Source organism: Nerophis ophidion, linkage group LG03 (genome assembly GCF_033978795.1).
Source record: "Nerophis ophidion isolate RoL-2023_Sa linkage group LG03, RoL_Noph_v1.0, whole genome shotgun sequence".
Lineage (NCBI taxonomy): Eukaryota > Metazoa > Chordata > Actinopteri > Syngnathiformes > Syngnathidae > Nerophis > Nerophis ophidion.
In genome coordinates, this window is record NC_084613.1 from 88,781,577 (window position 1) to 88,801,549 (window position 19,973).

At 44.1% G+C, this 19,973-nt stretch overlaps 1 protein-coding gene across 3 annotated transcripts in view; it reads right to left on the reverse strand.

Annotated features, from left to right (window-relative positions):
- Positions 1-19,973, reverse strand: part of pld1a (phospholipase D1a) — a 110,902-nt gene that overhangs the window by 1,762 nt on the left and 89,167 nt on the right. For all 3 annotated transcript variants that reach the window (XM_061896350.1, XM_061896351.1, XM_061896349.1), the window contains 8 exons: positions 17,153-17,263; positions 13,328-13,416; positions 13,053-13,166; positions 10,353-10,402; positions 10,159-10,293; positions 4,124-4,277; positions 3,457-3,574; positions 1-739 (listed from right to left, as the gene is read on the reverse strand). The exon at positions 1-739 is cut by the window's left edge and continues 1,762 nt beyond it. In XM_061896350.1, coding sequence (XP_061752334.1) covers positions 515-739; positions 3,457-3,574; positions 4,124-4,277; positions 10,159-10,293; positions 10,353-10,402; positions 13,053-13,166; positions 13,328-13,416; positions 17,153-17,263 — 996 coding nt within the window. In that variant the 3' untranslated portion in view covers positions 1-514. The remainder of the gene's footprint in view (positions 740-3,456; positions 3,575-4,123; positions 4,278-10,158; positions 10,294-10,352; positions 10,403-13,052; positions 13,167-13,327; positions 13,417-17,152; positions 17,264-19,973) is intronic.

Sequence of the window (19,973 nt, forward strand, 5' to 3'; positions counted from 1 at the left end):
CTGGTCTAGCATATTCCTCAGGTCTGGCACTCGGACCATAGTTTGGGGACCCCTGGTCTAGCATATTCCTCAGGTCTGGCCCTCAAGCCATAGTTTGGGGACCCCTGGTCTAGCATATTCCTCAGGTCTGGCACTCGGACCATAGTTTGGGGACCCCTGTTCTAGCACATTCCTCAGGTTAGAATTCAACACGAGTCCCAGAAATATACTTGCATCACTTATTATGTGACAGAACTAAAAGAATCCAAATCTGCTGTGTGGAATATTTGTCAAACCTGCGATGGTCACCTGGTGAGGTCTCATCCAGAACTGGTAAAGTGGACTTCTTAGGTCTGCTGGCCTTCAGCCGGGCTGGAAGGCAGCAGAGTGTGAAGCTCGCTGTGCTGAAGTCAGTGAAGCAGTTCTAGCGGGGATGAGGACCAGGTGAAGTCAGCCTGAGGCCATCTTAGTCTTACCATAGTCCCTTCTGGCCTCCTTGGCCCCCAACAAGTCCAGTAGAGTCCCGGGCGTGGTCCTACGTCCAGATCTCCGTGGGCACCATGCCCTCCTTGGTGCCCACAGAGGGCATGAGGTTCTGCTCGGACAGGAAGTCCAGGGGAAACTGCACCAAAAAGCCTCGTATTTTCCGCAGCTCCTCCTGGGCCCGGGCCAGGTCGGTCTGGGCCAGACCGGGCTCGGACTGGTACTTTTCCAGCTCTGACATGTTGCGCACCAGCGAGGACGGGAGGCAGCGGAACACCTGGGGGGCCACAAACGAGGACACAACGTTGGGTTACAGGACTTCTTGGTTCCTTGCAGAGATGTAGACAACCACCACGGACCACGGACCACGGACCACGGACTACACCCGCCGTTCTACATCGGGCTGTCCAACTATGACATCACCACCTTAAAGAAGATTGCTGTTTGCAACTGCTGAAAAAGATAAGAACATGTTTTGTTTCTACTCATACAGGCCTTAAAAACATCCAAACACCTCCATCAAAGTAGTCTAAATGGGCTGTCAAAGTGTACCGACATACATCCTCATCCTTCTACTATCCAGGTGAGAGGCAAGGTTTGTGATCCACAATAAAGTTCCAGGAGCAAAGAAGCCAGGATGCAGTCAATATAAACAACATGAGCAGAAATAGTACATCTGCCTTAGAACTTATAATAACAATATTACTTATAATAACAACATCACTTATAATAACAACATCACTTATAATAACAATATTACTTATAATAACAATATTACTTATAATAACAATATCACTTATAATAACAATATCACTTATAATAACAATATTACTTATAATAACAATATTACTTATAATAACAATATTACTTATAATAACAATATTACTTATAATAACAATATTACTTATAATAACAATATCACTTATAATAACAATATCACTTATAATAACAATATTACTTATAATAACAATATGACTTATAATAATAATATCACTTATAATAATATTACTTATAATAACAATATCACTTATAATAACAATATTACTTATAATAACAATATTACTTATAATAACAATATTACTTATAATAACAATATCACTTATAATAACAATATCACTTATAATAACAATATTACTTATAATAACAATATCACTTATAATAACAATATCACTTATAATAACAATATTACTTGTAATAATAATATTACTTATAATAACAATATCACTTATAATAACAATATTACTTATAATAACAATATTACTTATAATAACAATATTACTTATAATAACAATATGACTTATAATAATAATATCACTTATAATAATATTACTTATAATAACAATATTACTTATAATAACAATATTACTTATAATAACAATATCACTTATAATAACAATATCACTTACACTTGCTTAATATTATATTATAATAACAATATCATTTACACTTGTTTAATATTCTACTCATTTGAATTTAAATTCTCATCATGGAAATAGAGAATTATTGGGCCTTTTTAGATGGTTATTTATTGAGATTGGCTCCGTTTTAAGCAGACTTTTATTGATGTTTATTTATTATTTATTGACCCAGGGGCCACGTATACAAAAGTAGTCAAGCACTAGTCGAGGTTTCTGTGCTTTATCTGTTATACTGAGCTCAATACGGGGCTAGAGCGGACTATACTTTAGGGCAGGAACAAACAAACACAGGGGCTATTTCATCCCTACAAGCCTGTTTCGCAGATTTTTTTTAGAATCCCCTGAAGAGCAGTGAAACCTGCTTAACAGAACTGTAGGGATAAAATAGCCCGTGTGTTTTTTCCTAACCTAATGTGTATATATATCCATCCATCCATTTTCTACCGCTTATTCCCTTTTGGGGTCGCGGGGGGCGCTGGCGCCTATCTCAGCTATATATATATATATATATATATATATATATGAAGGTATGTATGTATATATGTATGTATGTATAAATATATATATATATATGTTTATATATATATATATATATATATGTTTATATATATATATATATATATATATATGTTTATACATATATATATATACATATATATATATATATTTTTATATATATATATATATATAAAATGTTTGTGCATTTGCAAATCCTTTTCAAGCCATATTCAGTTGAATATGCTACAAAGACAACATATTTCATGTTCAAACTCATAAACATTTTTTTTGTGTGCAAATAATCGTTAACTTTAGAATTTGATGCCGGCAACACGTGACAAAGAAGTTTGGAAAAGTGGCAATAAATACTGATAAAGTTGAGGAATGCTCATCAAACACTTATTTGGAACATCCCACAGGTGTGCAGGCTAATTGGGAACAGGTGGGTGCCATGATTGGCTATAAAAACAGCTTCCATGAAATGTTAAGTAATTCACAAACAAGGATGGGGTGAGGGTCACCACTTTGTAAGCAAATTGTGGAACAGTTTTAGAACAACATTTCTCAACGAGCTATTGCAAGGAATTTAGGGATTTTATCATCTACGGTCTGTAAAATCATCAAAAAGTTCAGAGAATCTGGAGAAATCACTGCACATAAGCGATGATATTACAGACTTTTGATCCCTCAGGCGGTACTGCATCAAAAACCGACATCAGTGTGTAAAAGATATCACCACATGGGCTCAGGAACACTTCAGAAAACCACTGTCAGTAACTACAGTTGGTCGCTACATCTGTAAGTGCAAGTTAAAACTCTACTATGCAAAGCCAAACCCATTTATCAACAACACCCAGAATCGCCTCCGGCTTGGCTGGGCGCCGTGTTCATCTAAGATGGACTGATGCAAAGTGGAAAAGTGTTCTGTGGTCTGACGAGTCCACATTTCAAATTGTTTTTGGAAACTGTAGTAGACGTGGTGTCCTCCGGAACAAAGAGGAAAAGAACCATCCGGATTGTTGTAATTGGAAAAGCCGGCATCACCAGTGTGTATGCTTTATAAAAGTGTCCGGTCTACCTTCTCATAGATGGTGGCGTTGCGGCCGGCCGTGGTCATCCACACTTCCTTGTAGAAGCGGTCACTGATGGGGTCACGGAGGTCGATGCTGGCGTCGCTGTGCCCGCCGAGGATGGTCCTGCGCCAACACAACACTTAGTAGTCTTAATATTAGTAGGATTATTCTATCTGTGGTTACGTTAGCATGCTAACGTCAAAGTGCTAGCTTTCTGAGCTAATCTTGCAACCGTTTACCTTAGAGTCATATAACTTAGTATGTGACACTTGTCAACTGCTAGCATTATCATATTAGCATGCTAACAATAAAGTGCTAACTTATTTAGTTAACTGTACTTTATATTTCCTCTAATTCCATAGCCAAACACCTTAAGAGTCATGTAACTTGCTATGTTAAACAAGCTAACTATAATGATGCTCACAATAGCTTGCTAGCATGCTATCATTAGCATGCTAACTTTTTTTGAGCTAGCTTTGCAACCGTTTAGCCCAAAGTCATGTGAAACATGCAGACTGGTATCAGGCTATGGTTAACACACATGCTAAGTGTTAGCATTTTGATGTAAACATGCTACTGTTTAACGATAGCTCTGTGCCTCTTTATCAAAATTTCCACGGGAATGTTCTAGTTATTCTTATTATTGTGGTTGTCCTCTTAGCCAGGTGGTACCTGAAGCATTCCAGCCGCAGCTGCAGCGCGTAGGGACCAGCTTCATAGTCTCTCCCGTCCATCACAGAGGGGACCTTCTCCGTGTCCTCCACAATCACCGCCACCTCGCTGTCTCGTTTACCCAGCATGCTCCTGTCGTTGATGTTGGCCGAGCCTAGAAGACGCAGCTGCTCTCATCAAGTCTGCTTTTTCACACCACACTTTGCCATTTTCAACATCTGCAGCCAGAGATCTTCTATTAAACAGGAGCGCTCGGTTGAGAGCTGAACTCGCTGGCCGGTCTTTTGCTTGACTCGGCCTGGAGGTTGCTGGTTGAATTCCCCGGACGCAGTCAAGAGGGAAGTGAGGCGCAGTAGCTGCTCGTAACCAGCAGGTGGCACACCACTTCCCTGCAACGCATTTCAAGCCTGGTCGGCGCCCCACCTGAGAAAAGAAGGCGGCGGTGCCCCACCAGAGAAAACAAGGTAGCAATGCTCCACCTGAGAAAAGAAGGCAGCGGTGTCCCACCAGAGAAAAGAAGGCGGCGGCGCCCCACCACCGAAAGGAAGGTGTCAGGACCCCACCAGTAAAAAGATGGCGGCGGCGCAGTGCCAGAGAAAAGAAGGCGTTGGCGCCCCACCAGAGAAAAGAAGGTGGCAGTGCCCCACCAGAGAAAAGAAAGCGTCTGTGCCCCACCAGGAAAGAGAAGGTGGCAGCGCCCCAGCAGAGAAAAGAAGGCGTCGGCGCCCCAGCAGAGAAAAGAAGGCGGCAGTGCCCCACCAGAGAAAAGAAAGCGGCGGCGCCCCACTAGAAAAAAGACGGCAGCGAAGCCCTGCCAGAGAAAAGAAAGCGTTGGCACCCCACCAAGGAAAGGGAGGCATCGGCACCCCACCGGAGAAAAGAAGGCGTCTGCGCCCCAGCAGAGAAAAGAAGGCGTTGGCGCCCCAGCAGAGAAAAGAAGGCGTCGGCGCCCCAGCAGAGAAAAGAAGGCGTTGGCGCCCCAGCAGAGAAAAGAAGGCGTTGGCGCCCCAGCAGAGAAAAGAAGGCGTTGGCGCCCCAGCAGAGAAAAGAAGGCGTTGGCGCCCCAGCAGAGAAAAGAAGGCGTTGGCGCCCCACTAGAGAAAAGAAGGCGTTGGCGCCCCACTAGAGAAAAGAAGGCGTCGGCGCCCCACTAGAGAAAAGAAGGCGTCGGCGCCCCAGCAGAGAAAAGAAGGCGTCGGCGCCCCACTAGAGAAAAGAAGGCGTTGGCGCCCCACTAGAGAAAAGAAGGCGTCGGCGCCCCAGCAGAGAAAAGAAGGCGTCGGCGCCCCAGCAGAGAAAAGAAGGCGTTGGCGCCCCACTAGAGAAAAGAAGGCGTTGGCGCCCCACTAGAGAAAAGAAGGCGTTGGCGCCCCAGCAGAGAAAAGAAGGCGTCGGCGCCCCACTAGAGAAAAGAAGGCGTCGGCGCCCCAGCAGAGAAAAGAAGGCGTCGGCGCCCCACTAGAGAAAAGAAGGCGTTGGCGCCCCACTAGAGAAAAGAAGGCGTCGGCGCCCCAGCAGAGAAAAGAAGGCGTCGGCGCCCCAGCAGAGAAAAGAAGGCGTCGGCGCCCCAGCAGAGAAAAGAAGGCGTCGGCGCCCCAGCAGAGAAAAGAAGGCGTTGGCGCCCCAGCAGAGAAAAGAAGGCGTTGGCGCCCCAGCAGAGAAAAGAAGGCGTTGGCGCCCCAGCAGAGAAAAGAAGGCGTCGGCGCCCCAGCAGAGAAAAGAAGGCGTTGGCGCCCCAGCAGAGAAAAGAAGGCGTTGGCGCCCCAGCAGAGAAAAGAAGGCGTCGGCGCCCCAGCAGAGAAAAGAAGGCGTTGGCGCCCCACTAGAGAAAAGAAGGCGTTGGCGCCCCAGCAGAGAAAAGAAGGCGTTGGCGCCCCAGCAGAGAAAAGAAGGCGTTGGCGCCCCAGCAGAGAAAAGAAGGCGTTGGCGCCCCAGCAGAGAAAAGAAGGCGTTGGCGCCCCAGCAGAGAAAAGAAGGCGTTGGCGCCCCAGCAGAGAAAAGAAGGCGTCGGCGCCCCAGCAGAGAAAAGAAGGCGTCGGCGCCCCAGCAGAGAAAAGAAGGCGTCGGCGCCCCAGCAGAGAAAAGAAGGCGTCGGCGCCCCAGCAGAGAAAAGAAGGCGTCGGCGCCCCAGCAGAGAAAAGAAGGCGTCGGCGCCCCAGCAGAGAAAAGAAGGCGTCGGCGCCCCAGCAGAGAAAAGAAGGCGTTGGCGCCCCAGCAGAGAAAAGAAGGCGTTGGCGCCCCAGCAGAGAAAAGAAGGCGTCGGCGCCCCAGCAGAGAAAAGAAGGCGTCGGCGCCCCAGCAGAGAAAAGAAGGCGTTGGCGCCCCAGCAGAGAAAAGAAGGCGTTGGCGCCCCACTAGAGAAAAGAAGGCGTTGGCGCCCCAGCAGAGAAAAGAAGGCGTTGGCGCCCCACTAGAGAAAAGAAGGCGTCGGCGCCCCACTAGAGAAAAGAAGGCGTCGGCGCCCCACTAGAGAAAAGAAGGCGTCGGCGCCCCAGCAGAGAAAAGAAGGCGTCGGCGCCCCACTAGAGAAAAGAAGGCGTTGGCGCCCCACTAGAGAAAAGAAGGCGTCGGCGCCCCAGCAGAGAAAAGAAGGCGTCGGCGCCCCAGCAGAGAAAAGAAGGCGTTGGCGCCCCACTAGAGAAAAGAAGGCGTTGGCGCCCCACTAGAGAAAAGAAGGCGTCGGCGCCCCAGCAGAGAAAAGAAGGCGTCGGCGCCCCACTAGAGAAAAGAAGGCGTCGGCGCCCCACTAGAGAAAAGAAGGCGTCGGCGCCCCACTAGAGAAAAGAAGGCGTCGGCGCCCCAGCAGAGAAAAGAAGGCGTCGGCGCCCCAGCAGAGAAAAGAAGGCGTCGGCGCCCCAGCAGAGAAAAGAAGGCGTTGGCGCCCCAGCAGAGAAAAGAAGGCGTTGGCGCCCCAGCAGAGAAAAGAAGGCGTTGGCGCCCCAGCAGAGAAAAGAAGGCGTTGGCGCCCCAGCAGAGAAAAGAAGGCGTCGGCGCCCCAGCAGAGAAAAGAAGGCGTTGGCGCCCCAGCAGAGAAAAGAAGGCGTTGGCGCCCCAGCAGAGAAAAGAAGGCGTTGGCGCCCCAGCAGAGAAAAGAAGGCGTTGGCGCCCCAGCAGAGAAAAGAAGGCGTCGGCGCCCCAGCAGAGAAAAGAAGGCGTCGGCGCCCCAGCAGAGAAAAGAAGGCGTTGGCGCCCCAGCAGAGAAAAGAAGGCGTCGGCGCCCCAGCAGAGAAAAGAAGGCGTTGGCGCCCCACTAGAGAAAAGAAGGCGTTGGCGCCCCAGCAGAGAAAAGAAGGCGTTGGCGCCCCAGCAGAGAAAAGAAGGCGTTGGCGCCCCAGCAGAGAAAAGAAGGCGTTGGCGCCCCAGCAGAGAAAAGAAGGCGTTGGCGCCCCAGCAGAGAAAAGAAGGCGTCGGCGCCCCAGCAGAGAAAAGAAGGCGTCGGCGCCCCAGCAGAGAAAAGAAGGCGTCGGCGCCCCAGCAGAGAAAAGAAGGCGTCGGCGCCCCAGCAGAGAAAAGAAGGCGTCGGCGCCCCAGCAGAGAAAAGAAGGCGTTGGCGCCCCAGCAGAGAAAAGAAGGCGTCGGCGCCCCAGCAGAGAAAAGAAGGCGTCGGCGCCCCAGCAGAGAAAAGAAGGCGTCGGCGCCCCAGCAGAGAAAAGAAGGCGTTGGCGCCCCACTAGAGAAAAGAAGGCGTTGGCGCCCCAGCAGAGAAAAGAAGGCGTTGGCGCCCCACTAGAGAAAAGAAGGCGTCGGCGCCCCACTAGAGAAAAGAAGGCGTCGGCGCCCCACTAGAGAAAAGAAGGCGTCGGCGCCCCAGCAGAGAAAAGAAGGCGTCGGCGCCCCACTAGAGAAAAGAAGGCGTTGGCGCCCCACTAGAGAAAAGAAGGCGTCGGCGCCCCAGCAGAGAAAAGAAGGCGTCGGCGCCCCAGCAGAGAAAAGAAGGCGTTGGCGCCCCACTAGAGAAAAGAAGGCGTTGGCGCCCCACTAGAGAAAAGAAGGCGTTGGCGCCCCAGCAGAGAAAAGAAGGCGTCGGCGCCCCACTAGAGAAAAGAAGGCGTCGGCGCCCCACTAGAGAAAAGAAGGCGTCGGCGCCCCAGCAGAGAAAAGAAGGCGTCGGCGCCCCACTAGAGAAAAGAAGGCGTTGGCGCCCCACTAGAGAAAAGAAGGCGTCGGCGCCCCAGCAGAGAAAAAAGAAGGCGTCGGCGCCCCAGCAGAGAAAAGAAGGCGTCGGCGCCCCAGCAGAGAAAAGAAGGCGTTGGCGCCCCAGCAGAGAAAAGAAGGCGTTGGCGCCCCAGCAGAGAAAAGAAGGCGTCGGCGCCCCAGCAGAGAAAAGAAGGCGTTGGCGCCCCAGCAGAGAAAAGAAGGCGTTGGCGCCCCAGCAGAGAAAAGAAGGCGTCGGCGCCCCAGCAGAGAAAAGAAGGCGTTGGCGCCCCACTAGAGAAAAGAAGGCGTTGGCGCCCCAGCAGAGAAAAGAAGGCGTTGGCGCCCCAGCAGAGAAAAGAAGGCGTTGGCGCCCCAGCAGAGAAAAGAAGGCGTTGGCGCCCCAGCAGAGAAAAGAAGGCGTTGGCGCCCCAGCAGAGAAAAGAAGGCGTTGGCGCCCCAGCAGAGAAAAGAAGGCGTTGGCGCCCCAGCAGAGAAAAGAAGGCGTCGGCGCCCCAGCAGAGAAAAGAAGGCGTCGGCGCCCCAGCAGAGAAAAGAAGGCGTCGGCGCCCCAGCAGAGAAAAGAAGGCGTTGGCGCCCCAGCAGAGAAAAGAAGGTGTCGGCGCCCCAGCAGAGAAAAGAAGGCGTTGGCGCCCCAGCAGAGAAAAGAAGGCGTTGGCGCCCCAGCAGAGAAAAGAAGGCGTTGGCGCCCCAGCAGAGAAAAGAAGGCGTCGGCGCCCCAGCAGAGAAAAGAAGGCGTCGGCGCCCCAGCAGAGGAAAGAAGGCGTCGGCGCCCCAGCAGAGAAAAGAAGGCGTCGGCGCCCCAGCAGAGAAAAGAAGGCGTTGGCGCCCCAGCAGAGAAAAGAAGGCGTTGGCGCCCCAGCAGAGAAAAGAAGGCGTTGGCGCCCCAGCAGAGAAAAGAAGGCGTTGGCGCCCCAGCAGAGAAAAGAAGGCGTTGGCGCCCCAGCAGAGAAAAGAAGGCGTTGGCGCCCCAGCAGAGAAAAGAAGGCGTTGGCGCCCCAGCAGAGAAAAGAAGGCGTTGGCGCCCCAGCAGAGAAAAGAAGGCGTTGGCGCCCCAGCAGAGAAAAGAAGGCGTCGGCGCCCCAGCAGAGAAAAGAAGGCGTCGGCGCCCCAGCAGAGAAAAGAAGGCGTCGGCGCCCCAGCAGAGAAAAGAAGGCGTCGGCGCCCCAGCAGAGAAAAGAAGGCGTTGGCGCCCCACCAGAGAAAAGAAGGCGTCGGCGCCCCAGCAGAGAAAAGAAGGCGTCGGCGCCCCAGCAGAGAAAAGAAGGCGTTGGCGCCCCAGCAGAGAAAAGAAGGCGTTGGCGCCCCAGCAGAGAAAAGAAGGCGTCGGCGCCTCACCAGAGAAAAGAAGGCGTTGGCGCCCCAGCAGAGAAAAGAAGGCGTTGGCGCCCCAGCAGAGAAAAGAAGGCGTTGGCGCCCCAGCAGAGAAAAGAAGGTGTTGGTGCCCCAGCAGAGAAAAGAAGGTGTTGGCGCCCCAGCAGAGAAAAGAAGGCGTTGGCGCCCCAGCAGAGAAAAGAAGGCGTTGGCGCCCCAGCAGAGAAAAGAAGGCGTCGGCGCCTCACCAGAGAAAAGAAGGCGTTGGCGCCCCAGCAGAGAAAAGAAGGCGTTGGCGCCCCAGCAGAGAAAAGAAGGCGTTGGCGCCCCAGCAGAGAAAAGAAGGCGTTGGCGCCCCAGCAGAGAAAAGAAGGCGTTGGCGCCCCAGCAGAGAAAAGAAGGTGTTGGTGCCCCAGCAGAGAAAAGAAGGTGTTGGCGCCCCAGCAGAGAAAAGAAGGCGTTGGCGCCCCAGCAGAGAAAAGAAGGCGTTGGCGCCCCAGCAGAGAAAAGAAGGCGTCGGCGCCCCAGCAGAGAAAAGAAGGCGTGGTAAAGGCGGAGGTACGCACCGATGACGACGGTGTTGTCGTCGGCGATGAGCATCTTGCTGTGCACGTAGATGAGCTCGGTCACCAGGCGACCTTCCAAGTCGGCGTGCGTGCGCAGGCCGGCGAAGGAGATGTAGTTCATCCACTGGTCGTCCACTACAGAGGACACAGGTAGGTCACATGACCTGCAAGTGCTAGCACACGCCCACACTTACTCTCTGTCTTCAGCCGGGAGATGATGGAGTGCTCCCCCCGGATCATAGTCCTGTGCAAGACAAACGCGGCAAAAGTCCAATCAAAGTCGCTCTTGCTGCTCTTTAAACCCACCAATCACATCCATGGCCCCGCCCACTTTGGTCTCTCACTTTTAACACTTCAATTTGCAAAAATCAGGAAAACAGAACCTTAAAAAATGGAATAACTGTAAATATTGTTCATTACTTTGAATATTTAATACTAATAAACGAGATTGTTCAATTAATCAACTAAAATTACATTTTTTTTCCAACACCATTGAAGTTGTCACCTTGTGTAAAAGCTAAATAAAAAGAGAATACAAGGATTTGAAAATCCTTTTCAACTTATATTCAATTAATAGACTGCAAAGACCAAAAACTTAGTTTTTTTTTGCAAATATTAGCTCTTTTGGAGTTTGATGCCTGCGACATGTTTCCAAAGCAAAGCTGGCACAATTGGCAAAAAAGACTGAGAAAAGTGAGGAATGCTCATCAAACACTTATTGGGAACATCCCACAGGTGTGCAGGCTAATTGGGAACAGGTGGGTGCCATGATTGGCTATAAAAGCAGCTTCCAGGAAATGCTCACTCATTCACAAACAAGGACGGGGCGAAGGTCAACAAATGACTGAGCAAATTGTCCAGCAGTTTAAGAACATTTCTCAATGCAAGGAATTTAGGGATTTCACCATCTACTGTCTGTAATATCATCAAAAGATTCATAGAATCTGGAGAAATCACTGCATGTAAGTAGCAAGTCTGTGAGCCATCTATCAACAACACCCAGAAACGCCGCCGGCTTCTCTGGGCCCGAGCTCGTCTAAGATGGACTGATGCAAAGTGGAACATTGTTCTGTGGTCTGATTGGCTATAAATGAAACTTCCATGAAGTGCTCATTCATTCACAAACAAGGATGGAGTGAGGGTCACCACTTTGTCAACAAATGCGTGAGCAAGTTGTCAAACAGTTTAAGAACAACATTTCTCAATGAGTTATTGAAAGGAATTTAGGGATTTCACCTTGTAAGGTCTGGAATATCATCAAAAAGTTCAAAGAATCTGGAGAAATCACTGCATGTAAGCATGGACATTACAGACCCTCTATCCCTCAGGTGGTAGGTACTGCACCACAAAGCGACATCAGTGTGTAAGGGATATCACCACATGGGCTCAGGAACACTTCAGAAACCTGGTAAGTGCAAGTTAAAACTCTACTATGCAAAGCGAAAGCCATTTATCAACAACACCCAGAAACGCCGCTGGCTTCGCTGGAGCTTGAGCTCATCTAAGATGGACTGATGCAAAGTGGAACATTGTTCTGCGGTCTGATGAGTCCACATTTCAAATTGTTTTTGGAAATTGTGGACGTCATGTCCTCTCTGGAACAAAGAGGAAAAGAACCATCCAGATTGTTTTAGGCGCAAAGTGTAAAAGCCAGCATGTGTGATGGTATGGGGGTGTATTAGTGCCCAAGGCATGGGTAACTTACACATGTGTGATGGTATGGGTGTGTATTAGTGAACAAGACATGGGTAACTTACACATGTGTGATGGTATGGGGGTGTATTAGTGCCCAAGGCATGGGTAACTTACACATGTGTGATGGTATGGGTGTGTATTAGTGAACAAGACATGGGTAACTTACACATGTGTGATGGTATGGGGGTGTATTAGTGCCCAAGGCATGGGTAACTTACACATGTGTGATGGTATGGGTGTGTATTAGTGAACAAGACATGGGTAACTTACACATGTGTGATGGTATGGGGGTGTATTAGTGCCCAAGGCATGGGTAACTTACACATGTGTGATGGTATGGGTGTGTATTAGTGAACAAGACATGGGTAACTTACACATGTGTGATGGTATGGGGGTGTATTAGTGCCCAAGACATGGGTAACTTACACATGTGTGATGGTATGGGGGTGTATTAGTGCCCAAGACATGGGTAACTTACACATGTGTGATGGTATGGGGGTGTATTAGTGAACAAGACATGGGTAACTTACACATGTGTGATGGTATGGGGGTGTATTAGTGCCCAAGACATGGGTAACTTACACATGTGTGATGGTATGGGGGTGTATTAGTGCCCAAGGCATGGGTAACTTACACATCTGTGAAGGCACCATTAATGCTGAAAGGTACATACAGCTTTTGGAGCAACATATGTTGTCATCCAAGCAACGTTATCATGGACGCCCCTGCTTATTTCAGCAAGACACTGCTGAAACAACGTGGCTTCATAGTAAAAGAGTGGGGATACTAGACTAAAGTTGCACATCAAGCAAGAATGGCAAAGAATTAAACCTGAAAAGTTTCAAAAATGTGTCTCCTCAGTTCCCAAACATTTACTGAGTGTTGTTAAAAGGAAAGGCCATGTAACACACTGGTAAAAATGACCCTTTTTTGCAATGTGTTGCTGCCATTAAATTTTAAATTAGTGATTATATATAAGTTGAAAAGGATTTGCAAATCCTTGTATTCTGTTTTTAATTACAAACTACACAACATTGACTGGTTTTGTAACTCTTAATTTGACGTAATATTCATGTGATAATAGTGTAAATAATCATTGATGGGAAAAGCAATCATGAATAGAAACACATAGTTGAATATAGATATCAATGATTATTTCGCCCTAAATCACTAGTGTCTCAAAGGGCTGCACAAAGTACCTGTAGTTAAAGTGCATGACGGCCTGGATGGCGTTTCCTCCGCCTGTGGTGATGTCGCCCTCAAAGCCGGGAAGCAGGGGGGTCACCACGTACACCCGGTACTTCTTACCCTCGCTGACAACACACACACACACTTTGTTACCATCATCATCATCATCATCACACCCTCGTCTACAGTGTTAATAACACATTCTTCTATTTCATTTCTTTGATGGCTTATTTGCCATGCTGGGTGTGCCTAATGAAGTGGCCGCAGAGGTCGAGGAGATCCTTACTTGTGCGCCCTGATGATCCGCTGGATGATGGCGTCTCCGATTTTGTTGTACACAAAGCGGTTGTCGGCACAGCTGATGAAGAACTGGTTCTAAGGGAGACAAGACCAAGAAATGTAAATCGTAAAAATAATAATAATAAGAAGAAGAATGAAAGCTGTGAGCAGCATCATTTTGTCACTTCCTGTTGCCGTAGGAAGTCACAAGAACATGTGGTCTTAGAGCATCCGTGTCCAAACCACAAGGGCGGCCTGCCGGCGTCTTCAATTTGGTCGCCGAGACGCCATGACTTTGGTTAAGAATGTTGCCCGCAGGGAGATAACATTTATTTTAAAAGTTTAATGTCCTTGGTGCTGAAACTATGTCGCCATCTAGTGGACAAAGCGGGTTTATCATTTCATTTTAATAAACAGATGTGCAGCATTCATTTATATCACCCAATGCAAACAACCTTCCCCAGTCAAGGTGCAAAATATATATATATATATATATATATATATATATATATATATATATATATATATACACATACATATATATGTGTATATATACACATACATATATACATACATATACATATATATATATATATATATATATATATATATATATATATATATATATATATATATATATATATATATATATATATATATAGATATATATGTATATATATATATATATTAGGGGTGTAACGTACACAAACATTTGGGTTTGGTACGTACCTGGGTTTAGAGGTCACGGTTCGGTTCATTTTCGGTACAGTAAGAAAACAACAAAATATAAATGTTTTGGTTATTTATTTACCAAACTTGTAAACAATGGCTTTATCCTTTTAACATTGGGAACACTATAATAATTCTGCCCACGTTAATCCACATTAAACTGCCTCAAGTTGTTGCTTTGATTAAATAAAATAAAAAAACCTTTCTTTTACATCTAAAAAGTGCAACATTAAACTGTTTCCATTGAAACTGTTTAATGTCAACTCATCATGCTTCATTTATTACAACATTTGGGAAGTCTGTAGTTGACTTTTATTATGTAAATGTTGCATTTGTATCAACATGTGATAGCAGGGACCCTGCCATTCAAAACTAGGCAGCTACATTACTAATGATTCATGTAACTATAGCTGAAAAATAGTACAATTGCAATAGGAGAGACTATTCATCCCTGAACACCATGGAGTTCAATGAAATAACAGACAGACAGGACTTTGCTGCCCCCAACACACACGCACACACACACACACACACACATGCGCTGCTGCCCCTAACACGCACACACACACACGCAAGCATGCACACACACGCACGCACACACAGAAAAATGAGCTAACGTTACGCTGAAAGCTAATTAGCCTTCACCTCAAGCCTATACTGTGAGCTAGCTGAGCTGCAGTTTAAGTTTCTAGATCATGGGTGTCAAACTCAAATACAGAGTGGGCCAAAATGTAAAACCGAACAAAGCAGCGGGCCGAGTTTGAACAAATGTACCTTTTAATAGGGACCCAAACAAGTTTTGCATTGAATATTGAACAAGCAAGGCTTATATAACTTTATAGTGACATGCAAAATCCAGTTTTAAATAATAATAATAATAATGAAAAAATATCAATGGCATATCAAATAAAATTTTAATAAAAATGGAATGCCTCTATTCGGCGGTGGGGTTGAGGTGGACGAGGTCTGGTGATAGCGGGGAGTGTATGTTGTAGCGTCCCGGAAGAGTTAGTGCTGCAAGGCGTTCTGGGTATTTGTTCTGTTGTGTTTATGTTGTGTTACGGTGCGGATGTTTTCCTGAAATGTGTCATTCTTGTTTGGTGTGGGTTCACAGTGTGGCGCATATTTGTAACAGTGTTAAGTTTATACGGCCACCCTCAGTGTGACCTGTATGGCTGTTGACCAAGTATGACTTGCATTCACTTGTGTGTGTGTATAAGCCGCATATATTATGTGACTGGACCGGCACGCTGTTTGCATGGAGGAAAGGCGGACTGGAGACAGGTTGTAGAGAACGCTAATGGAAGTGCCTTTAAAGCCCAGCCCAAATATTGTTGTCCTGGATGAAATTCGGGAGGAGCAATGAACTTCGGGAGTCTCCCGGGAAAATTGGGAGGTTGGCAAGTAAGAGTGTTAGCGGTGAATGTGGTGTTACAGCGGCGGGCCAGCTCTAATGTTAATTTGATATTGCCTCAAGGGCCAAGTGAAATTACACGGCGTGTCCAGGGTTTGAAGGACTGAAACTCTACATAAAACAAGAATGGGAAAGAATTCCACTTTCAAAGCTTCAACAATTAGTTTCCTCAGTTCCCAAACGTTTATTGAGTGTTGTTAAAAGAAAAGATGATGTAACACAGTGGTGAACATGCCCTTTCCCAACTACTTTGGCACGTGTTGCAGCCATGAAATTCTAAGTTAATTATTATTTACAAAAAAAAAAAACATCAAATATGTTGTCTTTGTAGCATATTCAACTGAATATGGCTTGAAAAGGATTTGCAAATCATTGTATTCTGTTTATATTTACATCTAACACCATTTACCAACTCATATGGAAGCGGGGTTTGTATATATATATATATATATATATATATATATATATATATATGCCCTGTGATGAGGTGGCGACTTATCCAGACCCCAAAGGGAATAAGCGGTAGAAATGGATGGATGGATACAGGTATTATATATATACATATATATATATATATATACACACACACACACACACACGTATGTATATATATATGTACGTATATATGTATGTATATATACATGTATATATGGTGTGTATATATACATATATATGTATATATACATATGTATAAATACATATATAGATGTATATATGTATGTATATATACATATATACATACACACATTCATGTATATATATATAAATATATATATGCACATGTATGTATATATATATATGTATATATCTATGTATTTGTATATATGTATCTACTTATATATACATATACACATATATATGCATATGTATGTCTATGTGTATATATATTATATACATAAATTATATATATATATGTATGTGTATATATATATATATATATTCTATATATATATTTATATATATATATATACACACAAGTATATATATATATATATATATATATATATATATATATATATATATATATATATATATATTTATATATACACACAGGTGTGTATATATAAATAAATACATATGTATATGATAGTGTACATGCAGCCGGCTTTTGGCCCCTTGACCAATTTTCTTTTTTTAGCCCAATGTGGCCCCCAAGTGACTAAGTTCTGACACTCCTGCTTTAAAGTGTCATCGTTCTCACACAAACATTAATTACAATCCAGAAATAATCGCGTGGAGTCGAGTTATTCTCGTGTTATGGTTTTGACTGACCATCAAAGTCTGTCGCCATGCCCCGCCCACATCTTACGGCAGACGCTAACATGCTTCGTGATTTTCCGTCGTCCATCCTTTTGGGATCCGTGACGTGGATTTGGGTTGTGTTGGTCAAAGTCCCGTGGAGGAGTTGGTCAAAAGATCACCTTTGATTTTACTTGAAAATCTTCCGACTAGTTTTGTGCGGACATCCGCCACAAATGTAGTGCTGATTCATGACATGTGTATGTTTTAATAATGGAGGGCGCTACTCGGTGACTTTTTCAACTTGGTCTACAGGAAGTTTCACTTTTTTTGGACACACTCGCTAACTTGGGTGGGTTTTCCCAAAAGTTGAGAGCCCCAAAATGCAAGAAAAGACAGAGAATATGAATATGAATACAAATAATGTCCTGGTTGACGCTTGACTCTCACCTCGATGTAAATGTAGTGGTTGCTCTTGGCGATGACTTGGATGTAGGCGCAGTGGATGGACTCCTCGTGGTACTTGATCCCCGCCGACCAATCAGACGCTGAACGCAGGACCTGACAGAGTAAGGAAGACCCTGAGAACGCCTGAAGGACCTGCGTCCCATCGGACACTTCATTAGGTACACCTGCACAATCTGAAAGTTGACTTCAAAGCAACACATTTATTTACTTCAAAGCAACACCTTGGCAACACGGACAAGAACATCCCGGAAGGTCATTAACCAAAAGAAATAATTGACTAGAAAGGGACGGCTGTAAACAACTACAATGTATCCCACAGGGCCTTCTCTGATTTATGGAGGCTCAATTGGAATCCAAATAAATACAGAATTTAATCATTATTTGGATGTGTCATTAGTGGATGTAAAAAAAATATATATGTTTATTTCACTATTTAAATATTTCATGAGTAAATTAATTATTTTAAAGTCTAATTGTCAATTAGACTTTAAAATAATATTGCCATGCCAAAATGCATTATTTCACAGTCAAACTAAATAAGACATCTATGACATTGTTGTATGTGACATCTATGACATTGTTGTATGTGATATATGACATCTATGACATTGTTGTATGTGATATATGACATCTATGACATTGTTGTATGTGATATATGACATCTATGACGTTGTTGTATGTGATATATGACATCTATGACATTGTTGTATGTGATATATGACATCTATGACATTGTTGTATGTGATATATGACATCTATGACATTGTTGTATGTGATATATGACATCTATGACATTGTATGTGATATATGACATCTATGACATTGTTGTATGTGATATATGACATCTATGACATTGTTGTATGTGATATATGACATCTATGACATTGTTGTATGTGATATATGACATCTATGACATTGTTGTATGTGACATCTATGACATTGTTGTATGTGATATATGACATCTATGACATTGTTGTATGTGACATCTATGACATTGTTGTATGTGACATCTATGACATTGTTGTATGTGATATATGACATCTATGACATTGTTGTATGTGATATATGACATCTATGACATTGTTGTATGTGATATATGACATCTATGACATTGTTGTATGTGACATCTATGACATTGTTGTATGTGATATATGACATCTATGACATTGTTGTATGTGACATCTATGACATTGTTGTATGTGATATATGACATCTATGACATTGTTGTATGTGACATCTATGACATTGTTGTATGTGATATATGACATCTATGACATTGTTGTATGTGACATCTATGACATTGTTGTATGTGATATATGACATCTATGACATTGTTGTATGTGACATCTATGACATTGTTGTATGTGATATATGACATCTATGACATTGTTGTATGTGACATCTATGACATTGTTGTATGTGATATATGACATCTATGACATTGTTGTATGTGATATATGACATCTATGACATTGTTGTATGTGATATATGACATCTATGACATTGTTGTATGTGATATATGACATCTATGACATTGTTGTATGTGATATATGACATCTATGACATTGTTGTATGTGATATATGACATCTATGACATTGTTGTATGTGATATATGACATCTATGACATTGTTGTATGTGATATATGACATCTATGACATTGTTGTATGTGATATATGACATCTATGACATTGTTGTATATGACATCTATGACATTGTTGTATGTGATATATGACATCTATGACATTGTTGTATGTGATACATGACATCTATGACATTGTTGTATGTGATATATGACATCTATGACATTGTTGTATGTGATATATGACATCTATGACATTGTTGTATGTGATATATGACATCTATGACATTGTTGTATGTGATATATGACATGTATGACATTGTTGTATGTGATATATGACATCTATGACATTGTTGTATGTGATATATGACATCTATGACATTGTTGTATGTGACATCTATGACATCGTTGTATGTGATATATGACATCTATGACATTGTTGTATGTGACATCTATGACATTGTTGTATGTGATATATGACATCTATGACATTGTTGTATGTGACATCTATGACATTGTTGTATGTGATATATGACATCTATGACATTGTTGTATGTGATATATGACATCTATGACATTGTTGTATGTGATATATGACATCTATGACGTTGTTGTATGTGATATATGACATCTATGACATTGTTGTATGTGATATATGACATCTATGACATTGTTGTATGTGATATATGACATCTATGACATTGTTGTATGTGATATATGACATCTATGACATTGTTGTATGTGATATATGACATCTATGACATTGTTGTATGTGATATATGACATCTATGACATTGTTGTATGTGATATATGACATCTATGACATTGTTGTATGTGACATCTATGACATTGTTGTATGTGATATATGACATCTATGACATTGTTGTATGTGACATCTATGACATTGTTGTATGTGACATCTATGACATTGTTGTATGTGATATATGACATCTATGACATTGTTGTATGTGATATATGACATCTATGACATTGTTGTATGTGATATATGACATCTATGACATTGTTGTATGTGACATCTATGACATTGTTGTATGTGATATATGACATCTATGACATTGTTGTATGTGACATCTATGACATTGTTGTATGTGATATATGACATCTATGACATTGTTGTATGTGACATCTATGACATTGTTGTATGTGATATATGACATCTATGACATTGTTGTATGTGACATCTATGACATTGTTGTATGTGA